The sequence below is a fragment of the Loxodonta africana genome, chromosome 6, assembly GCF_030014295.1.
Source record: "Loxodonta africana isolate mLoxAfr1 chromosome 6, mLoxAfr1.hap2, whole genome shotgun sequence".
In the NCBI taxonomy this organism is placed as follows: Eukaryota; Metazoa; Chordata; class Mammalia; order Proboscidea; family Elephantidae; genus Loxodonta; species Loxodonta africana.
The window spans coordinates 64,895,410-64,907,544 of NC_087347.1; the positions used below are offsets into that span (position 1 = coordinate 64,895,410).

General features: G+C 44.0%; 1 protein-coding gene across 1 annotated transcript in view; it reads left to right on the forward strand.

The window, feature by feature from the left end:
- The first annotated feature begins 9,594 nt into the window (after nucleotides 1–9,594).
- Nucleotides 9,595–12,135, forward strand: part of CERKL (ceramide kinase like) — a 123,514-nt gene continuing 120,973 nt past the window's right edge. Inside the window, exon 1 of the mRNA XM_064287442.1 lies at nucleotides 9,595–9,832. Within this exon, the coding sequence (XP_064143512.1) occupies nucleotides 9,595–9,832 (238 nt within the window). The remainder of the gene's footprint in view (nucleotides 9,833–12,135) is intronic.

Below are 12,135 nucleotides of genomic sequence, written 5' to 3' on the forward strand. Positions count from 1 at the left end.
TCATGGAAGTTCAGGGCTAGGCTATTATATATGTCGTCTATATAGACACTGAAGTCCCCCAAAATGGTAACGGATAATGATATAAAAAGCCATTCCCACACTTTTTGATGCCTATGAGCTATTTTTAATAGTGAGAAGTGATGTTGCCCTCCTCTTTATGACATCTTTTTTGTCATATAGGCAGTCCCTGGATTACGAACTCATTTTGTTCCCAAGTCTGTCTTTAAGTCAAATTTGTATGTAATTTGTACGTAAGTCAGAATAGTTAGGTACAGTCTGTACGTGTCAGTAAATCAAATGTTTGTCTTAGTGTATAATATGTAGTGTACCTTTCTATGCATAAAAGCATTAAGGAAAGATTTCCAGATACACTAAAACATTTCTGACATAATAGTACTGTGATAATAATAATAATGTTTTGATGCACTTCACAAAGTTGTTCCCATTTGTTATCATGAACCATTGCATGTACCTCAAATTTTTAATATAATAGGCCTTACAGGGGTTGGTTAGTAATTATAGGTAGTATGTAAGTGATCGGAATCGACTCGACGGCACTGGGTTTTTTGTTTTTTATGTAAGTGAGATGTTCATAACCTTGGGGCTGCCTGTAATAATGCTGAGTTATCGAAAATGAGGAGAGATTTCTGATTTAAACTGGCTGTTTTATTTGTGTACCTGGTTATACAGGATTTACCGTTCCACACTACAGCATTACTGACAGTTACTCTGAGAATGGTTCAAGCTCTCTATCTCTTAAGAATATATTTCAAAGTTTTGGTCTGAGTTTATGAATATCCGAGCCTAGCTGAAAGGGGGCTTCAAAAGGCTCGAGGGAAAGGGAAGAGGAGCCTATTCTTTCCTGTATATGTTACTGCTTAGCAAGACACCAGAGCTCATGTTAGGTGAGATGTGGCCCAGAACACAGTTGAGCCATTCATTGTAAACAGGGTGGCAATCTGAGTGGGGAAAACTTGTATGTGCAGAAAATTTGATCTTCTGACCTGCTGGTATGCTAGAATTTTTTCTGTTTTCTTTGTAATTGTTGTACGGACATATGGTCCTCTACCTTTTAGGCAGCAGGAGCCAGAGTAGCAGGAACATTCTGGCAAAATCTCCACTCAGCATGAGATGGGAAGCAGCTCTCTTGACATATTGACAACATGCCCATTTCACATCAGAAATGACTGAGAGCTGGATGCAACAAAACTCAGTTTGCTCAAAATATATGCTGACATGGCAAGTTAAATATGACCTGTTGTCATAAACCTTTATTATTTTTCTCACCTCCCCCTCCGCGGCCATCGCGTCGATTCCTCATCTATGAGACATAATATGTTCTATACTGATTTTTCAAATCTTGATTTTTTAAAGTTTAATTTATTCATTCATGCATTTGGTACATGTATTGAGCATTTACTATGCTAAAATTACTGCTTTAATCACAAGAGAAAGAGCCATCAACAAGCAGATTCGGTTGTTGCTCTCACGGGAGCACCAATCTGATGGGAGAGAGGAAGCAGACAGGAAATAAGTAAGCAGATAACCAAGCACGTACTTTTAGAGGGTGGAAAAGTGCTGTGCAGCAAATAACATTGAGTAGGGATCAAATTTTGGTTGGCTGGACAGGAAAGACCCTCTGAGAGGGGGACATGAAGTTGATCTGGGTGCCACACAAAGTCATGCAGTGACCTGGGTGAGGAGCGTGTCAGATGGAGTAAACACAACATCAGAGGCCCTGAGACAAATCAACTTGATTTATTTGAGGAACAGAAATTTGGTCAATGTACTCGGACACATGAGGGTGCCATGATCTGGAGTCTGCTTGATGGCAACTAGTTTGAAGTTTTGTTTTGTTTTGTTTGGTTTGGTTTGGTTGGCCACAAGTCTATTAAGAGAGGAAGAAAAATATTCAGAGATCAGGTTTGAGCAGGTGGGCAAGGGTCAGATTACATGTGGCCTTATTGGTCATGGTAAGAGTTTGATTTTACCGTTCAGCAGTGAGAAGTTCTTAATACAAATAAAATCTGTAAACTAACCAAAAACCAAATCAAGCCCAGTGCCATCGAGTCGATTCCGACTCATAGCAACCCTACAGGACAGAGTAGAACTGCCCCAGAGAGTTGCCAAGAAGCGGGTGGTGGATTTGAACCGCCTACTCTTTGGTTAGCAGCCATCGCACTTAACCACTGCACCACCAGGGTTTCCATGAAGTAAACTAGAGATTAAAAAAGAACAAAGCTGATGATAATTTGATAACATAGGCCCTCAACCATGTCATTCAAACGCCAAGCTTAAAAGCCAAGAGGCTTTGGGAGATCAGAGGAAATGACACGAAGTTATCCAATGGCCAAAGCTCAGATCCATCAGAGTTGGCCATGACTGGAATTAGATATTTTTGTGTCCTGCCCCATTGTAGTGCATCTGAATCTGCTGTAGATTCACCTGCATCCATCTGGGGTACTGAGAGGTTTGCACAGATGAGAAGGTGGCTGTCTCATCAGGCCTCACCCCTGGAATTTGCCCAGATACTTAATGGCCTCCTGAAATCAATGTTAACAGTAGCTTAGAGTTTTTTTTAAAGGTTCTTTGCTCAGGCTTGGGTTTCTAAAAACTAGGGATGGAGCCTGTGTTTGCAGGCCTAGCCAAATCGCTTTCAAACATAAAGTGTCCATGTGCCTATTAAGCTAAGTCACTTATAGTTGAATGCTCTACAGACAGATAACCAAGCTTCTAGCCAAAGCGGAGAAGCAATGTTCAGGAAGCTTCCTGAAAGTTTTCTGTAAGCAATTATCATGCATTAGGGTTTTATATGGATCACTTATGAGACAACTGGTCTTCAGGAAGTCGGGGAAAATAACTAATGAGGGAATTTAGTATCATTGTTACAGTTAAGCGTTAATGGAGTTCATTTATTCATTAGAGTATTTATTGAGCACTTACTATGTACTAGGCACCGTGTGTTGTTAGATGCCATTAAGTCGATTTCAACACATAGCAACCCCACGTGACAGAGCAGAACTGCCCCACTGGGTTTTCTAAGCTGGAATCTTTACAGAAGCAGATCGCCAGGTCCTTCTCCCACAGAGTGGCCAGGTGGGTTCAAATCGACAGCCTTTCAGTTAGCAGACAAGCACTTAACCCTTTGCACCACCAGGGCTCCAGGAACTCAATAGAGAACAAGATAAATTCCCTGCCAACAAGGAGCTTACATTCTGACAACAACAGCAGCAGCAACAACACTAGTTAACGTTTATGGACTGTTTCTTATATTCCAGCACTGCTAATAAATGAATTAACTCATCCTAGTGGAGAACCCAGACAATAAAAAACTAAGTTAATGTATAATAAGAGGAGCCCTGGTAGCACAGCGGTTAAGAGCTCAGCTGCTAAGCAAAAGATTGGCAGTTTGAATCTACCAGCAGCTTCTTGGAAACCCTATGGGACAGTTCTACTCTGTCCTATAGGGTCACTATGAGTTGGAACTGATTCGACAGCAATAGGTATATAATAAGAAGCAGTAAAAAATAAAGCAGGGTATGGTAGACAGATTAATGGCCCCCAGAAGATGTTCACATCTAATTCCCAGAACCTTATGTAACAAAAATGGCTTTGCAAATGTAGTTAAGGATTATCCACTTGAGTCCAATGTAATCTTTATAAAAGGGAGGCAAGAAGGTCAAAATCAGAAAGAGAAAAAGAGAAAGTGTAAGATTACAAACAGAGATCAGAGAGGAGAGAAGATACGATAGTACTGGCTTTAAATATAGAGGAAGGGGCCATGCATGAGCCAAGAAATGTAGGTGGCCTCTAGAAGCTGGAAAAGGCGAGGAAACAGATTTCTCCTTATTTATTTGTTTTAATCCAATAAAACTGATTTCAGATTTCTGACCTTGAGATAATAAATTTGTGCTGCTTTAAGTCACTGTATTTGTGTTAATTTGTTATAGCAGCAATAAGAAACTTATTCGCTAGGTTAAACCACCCCATTGCCATCAAGTCAATTCTGACTCATAGTGATCCTATAGGACAGAGGAGAACTGCCTCATAGAGTTTTGCTAGGTTACAGGGTGTAAATTATGGAGGATGTTCGGGAATGGCCTCTTTGAGGAGATGACCTTTAAGCAGAAGTGTGAATCAAGTGAAGGAGTAAGCCATGTGGTGGGCTGGAGAGAAAAGCATTCCAGCCAGAGGGAACAGCTTGAGTAAATGCTCTAAGAAGGGATTTTTCTCAGGTTTTTGAGGAATAGTAAGAAGACTTGGATAAGTGAGCAAAAGGAAAATTATTAGTAAGCAACCTTGGAGAGGAAACCTAGGTGGTGTAGAGGTTAAGTGCTAAGTCTGCTAACCAAAAGGTCAGCAGTTCGAATCCGCCAGGCACTCCTTGGAAACTCTACGGTGCAGTTCTACTCTGTCTTACAGGGCCGCTATGAGTCGGAATCTACTCGACGGCAGTGGGTTTGGTTTGGTTTGGACCTTGGAGAGGTAGCCAAGGACTAGATTATGTAGGCCTTGTCGCCTTGCTAAAACCCAAAAATTCTGTTGCCATGGAGCCAATTCTGACTCATAGCAACCCATATAGGACAGAGTAGAACTGCCCCATAGAGTTTCCAAGGCTGTAATCTTTATAGAAACAGACCATCATATCTTTCTCCCACAGAGCGGCTGGTGAGTTTGAACTGCCAACCTTTTGGTTAGCAGCCAAGCACTTAACCACCTTGCTTAAAGACTTTTATTCAAGAGTGATAGAAAGCCATTGGAAGGTTTTGAGCAAGGAGTGATATAGTCTTGTTTTTTTTTTTTTAATTTTTGTTGTTGTTTGAAAAAATACACAGCAGAACATTGACCAATTCAACAATTTTTTTTTCTTCAAATATTTTGTTTTTGGTGAAAGCTTACATAGCAAATTAGGTTCTCATTTCTATACATATTGTTCAATGACTTTGGTTACATTTTTCACATTGTATCAACATTCTCATTATTTTCATTCTGACTGTCCCATTTCCATTAATCCAGCTGCCCCCCCCCCAAATTTCTCATCTTTGCCTTGAGGTAAATGTTGACCATTTGGCCTCATACAGATGATTTTTTTTTTTTTTTTTTAAAGAAGCACAGAACTCATAGGTGATATTGTTTATTTTATGAGCCAATCTGTTATTTAGCTGAAAGGTGACCTCTGGGAGTGGTTTCAGTTCAAAGTTTAAAGGTTATCTCAGGGCAAAAGTCTCAGAGGTTCCCCTAGTCTCCAATTCAACAATTTTTATGTGTACAATTCAGTGACATTGATTACATTCTTCAAATTGTGCAACCATTTTTATCCTCCATTTCAGAACTGTTCCTCCCTCTTTAACATAAACTCATTGACCCTTAAGCTTTCTATCTAATCTTGCAAGTTGCTGTTGTTGGTTTGGTCCCAAATAAATAGTTCTTTAAAAAAGCACAGTGTTCCAGGCAGGCATTCTTTACTAATTCAGCTAAACTACAATTTGGTTTAAAGAAGACTTTGGGGAAATTTTTGGTTTAAGGTTTAAAGATTATTTTGGAGTAATAATTTTGAGGGTTTATGTAGCCTCAGTGACTCCAGAAAGGCTGGGTTCCATGAAAATTTAAAATTCTGTTCCACATTTTCCCCCTTTTGATCAGGATTCTTCTATAGAATCTTTATGATCTTGTTACTTTTTAAAGGAACAATATGCTAGGTGGAGAATAGACTCTGGGCTGCAGAAGTCAGTTAAGAAAAACGACAGTTCAATCAAGGAGATGGGTTGGGAGGCTATAAAAGTAGTCCAGGTGAGAGGTACAGGGGCACAGACTAGTATGAGAGCACTCTGAAAGCAAGACAAAGTTGGACTCAGAGTATATTCTGTAGGTGGGATTGAGAGGTGTTTAGTCATCTAGTGCTGCTATAACAGAAATACCACAAGTGGATGGTTTTAAAAAGTTTATTTTCTCACAGTAAAGTAGGCTAAAAGTCCAAATTGAGAGTGTCAGCTCCAGGAAGTCCTTCTCTTTCTGCTGGCCTTCTCACCAATCTTCCCCACAACTGGGAGCTTCTCCACGCAGGGACCCCCGGTCCAAAGAACGTGCTCTGCACCCTGCACTGCTTTCTTGGTGGTATGAGGTCCCCTGTCTCTCTGCTCACTTCTTTCCTTTATATCTCAAGAGACTGCCTCAAGACACACTCCAAACTTGTAGACTGAGTACTACTTCACTAACAGGACTGCCACCCATCCTCCCTCATTAACGTTATAGAGGCAGGATTTACAACATATAGAAAAATCACACAATACTGGTTATCATGGCCCAGCCAAACTAATACACACGTTTTGGGGGGATGTAATTCAATCCCTGACTACATCCCTGACTACAGGATTTGCTGGTAGCCTGAATGTGAGGTATGAGACAAAGTGAGGAGACAAGGATGACATCAAGGATTTTGTTAACATTCTTTGCTGAGACTTGGAACATTCTGGACGAACAGATTTGTAATGGAAAAATCACAAGTTTGGTCTTAGACATGTTACTTTTGAGATGCTTATTGGACAGCCAAGTGGAGATGCCATGTAGGCAGTTGGGTGTACAAATCTGAAGTTCACGGGAGTCATTGGGGCTTAAGACAAGAATTTGGGAGCCCTGGTGGTGCAGTGGTTAAGTGCTCAGCTGCTAACCAAAAGGTCAGCAGTTTGAAACCACCAGCAGACCCTTGGAAACCCTATGGGGCAGTTCTATTCTGTCCTATAGGGTAGCCATGAATCGGAGCGGACTCGACAGAAATGGGATCGGTTTTTTGGATATTATTTAAAGCTATGGGGCTGATGCTCCTGTAGATAGATCCTAAGGACAGAGCCTTGGGGCATGCAGCCTTTAGAACCCTGAAAAAAAGACAGCTCAACAAAAGGAAAGAACATAGTTCAGCCCCTATTACTTCCACTCTCCAGCAATCACCAAGACTTCAGAAACAAAGCAAAGCCCATGTCTGACTATCTGGCCTGACTGAATCTTGAAAAAAACAACTGGCGCCCTTGTAAAAGGTCCTAGGAAGTAGCCACTGCCTTGGCCTATCTGCCCTAGCCCTCAGTGAGCTTTTAAAGAGCCAGTGAGCCCTAATTGTGTTGATTGCCTGACAGCTGTGAATACAAGATGCTGACTCCGGAACCGCAGCTCACTCTGTGGAGGGCACCAGCTCTCCCCCCTAACGACTGCTGAGCTGAGCCACCAGAGCCTGCCTGCGTGGGGCTTAGCAGCAGCTGCACTTCTGCTCCAAGGAACAGCTCTATGCAATCAGATCAAACTGAGGCTCTTCCCCGCTTCGCCTGGGAGCTTGGGTATTAGTTTTTGGAGCATTAAATAGTAAGAGTATTAGCTTACCAGGCACACGGGTGCTTTATGTTCGAGAGGGATTTGGCTAGGCCTACAAACACGGTCTCTCTCCCTGATGTTTTTGAAATCCAAGTCTGAGTAGAACGTCTCTTGAGAAACTCCTGCTACTGTTAGTTCTTCTGCCTGACTTTGCCGTGTGAACAGGAACGAGAACAGAGTGTGAAGGGGCTACCTACCCGACATGCTTGTTTGGGTGCCGGCACACTGCAACTAACTAGATTCACAACTGTATAAATTTAATTGCAGTTTTAGCTTTCCCACCCCTAACTTTTTCTCAGTTCAATTCTAATGACCCTGCAGCCTCCTGCTTTACCTCCCACTCCGCTCCTCTTCCAGGGGACTCCCTTGGTCCCTGTCTGTCTGTTTCCCACCACAAATCATCAGCTTCCTGTGTCCTTACACTACTTACAGCAACCATTCTCCGTCTTGGCTAAACATTGGAATTCCCTGGAGAGCTTTAAAAAAAAACCCTCATGTCTGGGTCCCACCCCGAGAGACTCTGATTTAACAGTCTTTAAGTGTGGCCTGAAGGAGCCCTGGTGGTGCAGTGTTAAGCAGTAGGCTGCTAAAAGAAAGGTCATTGGTTCAAATCCACCAGCCACTCTTTGGGAGAAAGATGTTCAACTCTGTCCTATAGGGTCACTAAGGGTCGGAATCCACTGGCCAGCAAAGGGTTAAGGCCTGGGCATTGGGGTTTTTAAAAGCTCCCCCAGGTAATGCTAATATGTAGCCATTGTTGATGGCTAGAGACCCTGTGCTTCCCAAAAGGACAAATAGATAATTTTCTGAATCCCAGCTACCTGAAGTAAGCTAACAGTAAACTCCCCAGGGCACTCTCAATTTCCAGGTAACACTGCATTACAGCAGTAATCTTCTGGAGAACAAACCCTGCTGCTTGTAATCTCTCCCAAGGGTGTGCTACCCACCAAAACCCAGTGCTAGATCTGGGTAAAGACCAGACTGCAGAGGGGATAACTTGGAGAACCAGTTGCCATGGGGTGGATTCCAACTCGTGGTGACCTCATGTGTGTCAGAGTAGAACTGTGCTCCATAGGGTTTTCAGCGGCTGATTTTTCCAAAGTAGATGTCAGGCCTTTCTCCCAAGGCACCTCTGGGTGTACTCCAACTTCCAGCCTTTTGATTAGCAGCCAAGCCTGTTAACTGTTTGCATCACCTAGGGACATTCTGGGGGAAGGTAGGGCCCAAATACTTACAACGTGGAGGCAACCTCCTCTAAGATTAAGTTTATCAGATCCAAAGGGTTGCAGTTCAAATTCACCAGCCGTTCCTTGGAAACTCTATGGGGCAGTTCTCTGTCCTGTAAGGTCGCTATGAGTCGGAATCAAGTCGACCGCAAGGGTTTTTTGTTGTTGTTTTGTTTTTATTTATACAAACCAGGAGGGAGCCCTGGTGGCACACTGCTTAAGCGCTGAGCTGCTAACCGAAAGATTGACGGTTGGAACCCACCAGCCATTCTCTGGGAGAAATATGTGGCAGTCTGCTTCCATACAGATTTATAGCTTTGGCAAACCCTATGAGGTAATTCTACTCTGTCCTATAGTGTCGCTGTGAGTCCACAGGACTGCAATGGGTTTGTACAAAACAGGGGCTTCCCCTTGGGTTGTTGGTGATTGAATTCCCACTTCATCCCAGTTGCCTAACGGTCAGCTCTTGAGGGCTTGCATGCAAGGTTGTAAAGCAGGAACTCTGCTTGCCATGTGCGAACGCTGGAAAGGAGGTGGAAAAACAGAGGCTTATCCCCTTGCACAGTGTGTTCTAAGGCCCAGAGGCAATGGCATCACCTGAGAGCTGTTTAGAAATGTAGTATTTTGGGCCCCATCCCAGATCTATTGAATAAGAGTCTGATATTTGTGCAAGGTAAAGTTTTAGAAGCTCTGCTTTATACAACTACCACTAAAGCAATGCGTTAAATCCCCTAAGAACAGTAGCAGTAGGCGGAGGGAGCGACTTATTCCTCCTCCAGGAAGGGTCTTTTAGTAGCGAGCGGCAAAGCAGCGAGGGCGGCGGGCCGAGGAGCCAGACTAGCCAGGGCGGCCCCGCCTGCGCGCCCCGCCTCCCTGCTTGGGCTCGGCCCGGCGCGCCGTTGCTGTGGCAGCGCCGGACGCAGCCGGAACGGTGACTGCCGCGGCCTCCACCTCCTCCTGCGAGGGCCTCCCCGGGACCCCTGGCACGGGCCCAGCTTGCTCCTCTGCTATGCTCCGGGGACGGCGCGGCAGCCGGGTGAGAGCCCTGGAGGGCGGCCCGGAGGAAGAGGCGCCCCCGGCGGTGGCCGAGGTGCCCTCGGCGCTGTTACCGTCCCTGCAGCAGCCAGAGGCGACAGCCGAGCAGATCCTGCTTCGGGGCATTTTTGAGATCGGGAGGGGCAGCTGCGACGTAGTGCTGAGCGAGCGGGCCCTGAGGTGGCGGCCCATCGTGCCCGAGCGCCTGGCGGGTGAGTGCCAGGGTCCGCGCGCCTTCCAGTTCCCCGCCCGCGCTCTTCTCCCCTCCCCGCCGTCTCCCGGGCCCGGCAGCTTCCCCTCCCTCCTCCGCGCGTCCTACCGCTCCCTGGGCTCCTCCTCTGCCCGGCGGGACTACCGCGTCCCGAAGCCACCGCCTCCGCCCTCCGGACCGGGGAAAACAGGGCATCCCTTAGCGCTCCTCCCGCTACCTGTCTCCTCCCGCTTGGTTTCCCGCCTCTGGATTCATTCTCTGGGTAAACGTTACACAAAGCTTCTGCTCTGCGTCTGAAAAGAAAGAACTGAGCCCCAAAGGGGCGGTGTTTTTCCAAAGGCAGAATGGTCACCTACTCCGCCCCTCCAAGTTGGAAAGTTTTAATTCATCAATTTTTGACGTTATGATGAAAGTATGAGACGTTTAGAGAATACGCCTACACATGGGTTCTGAATCTAATTCTCAATTAGCTGACTTCTGAGTTTAACCCCAGTGCTGTGGGGTCCCTCTGGGCTTTCCCAATCTTGACATTCCTTGCCCTTGGCTAGAATTAAGGCTTCTTCAGGCTCAGTCTAGAAATGTGATGTTTAATGTTGACTCTAGAATATTGAATCCCAATTTTGTAATGGTTACATTTTGTGCAAATACGATTCATGCTTTTTACTTGCATTTGCCTTTTATTGGCTTAAAATTTGAGTTATTTAGAAGATGTTCCAAGGCTGTCGTTTACAATAAAAATATTTCAAGTCTTAGTCTAGAGATGATTTAGGGAAAAACCTTGAGCTGCAGTATGCAGCCTCTTCTCAGTAAATTAAAACTTATGAAATTAATAAAAAAAATTCAAACATCGCCTTCCCCTGTTGGAAAATAAAACACGTCCAACTGATTTTGTAGAACAGAGAAAAGTCACTGTCTTATAAAGTTCCTTGTGCAAAAACCTTACTGACAAAATGAAACCGAACAGTCATGGACCCAGCACGGGCTATGCAGTGTGAATTAAGCTTGTGCTGCAAATACCAGCCACTTAATTAAAGTTCCTCCAACCTTAATTAGGATGGCGTTAGGTGTTTAAGTGCTACAGCTGCTAACCAAGAGGTCGGCGGTTCAAATCCACCAGGCGCTCCTTGGAAACTCTATCGGGCAGTTCTACTCTGTCGTGTAGGGTCGCTATGAGTCAGAATGGACTCCACAGCAGTGGGTTTGGTTTTTTTTTTTTTTTTTTTTAGGTATTTCAAAAACCAAGGTGGAGTATTGTCTTGAACCTTTGAAGTCAAAAGCTTGGAATATGCCCATGAATTACTTCTATTAGTTTGTAAATCAGTTTGAATTTTAGAATGTAGAAGTTTGTCATTAGAGTTTAGATTAGCCCATACCAGCCAACTTAACCTACAATGAAGCTGAAATACTATAGAATTAAAATGAAGTATTGTTCACTGAGAGGTCAAACAAATCAGTGTTGCCAGGCTGGTACAGAAGAAAGCAAACAATGTAAGAAAAAGGAAATGCTGTTTTACACTGATTGGTGGTAACTGAGGAAAAGTAGGTTTAAACTCATTGCCACAGAATTTAAAAAGATATCTTGACAGTTTTGTAACTCTGTTGGTTATGAAACCTTTGGTTTTCTTTTCCTTGATATATGTGCATCATTTTTTTCTTAGAAATTAAAGTCTAGCATCCAAACAAACAAACAAACAAACAAAACCATCACCATGGAGTCAATTCCGACTCATAGAGACTCTATAGGACAGAGTAGAACTGCCCCATAGAGTTTCCAAGGAGCGCCTGGTGGATTCAAACTGCTGACCTTTTGGTTAGGAGCCGTAGCACTTAACCATTATGCTACCAGGTTTTCCAACTAGCATCCAGACCACTTTAAAACCCACTGTGACCTTGTAGGACAGAGTAAAAGTGCCCTATAGGGTTTCCAAAGCTGTAATTTTTATGGAAACAGACTGCCAAATCTTTCTTCTGCAAAATGGCTGGTGGGTTTGAACCGCTGGTCTTTCAGCTAGCAGCTGAGCCCCTGGCTGCTGAACAACTGCGCTCAGCAGCAAGCACAGTAGGAAGCGCTTCTATTTAAAGAAGAAACCGAGAGGTGTTTTTACTTAGATAAAATGACGAGTGGGAAAGGAGATGGAAAAGGACATATTAAGAGATTGTAAAAGTGCTCGCCTGCCAATTGAAAGGTTTGTGGTTCGAACCCACCAGCGGCTCCTTTGGAGAAAGACCTGGTGATCTGTTTTTATAAAGATTACAGCCAAGAAAACTCTAGGGAGTAGTTTTACTCTGTTGCATGGAGTCACT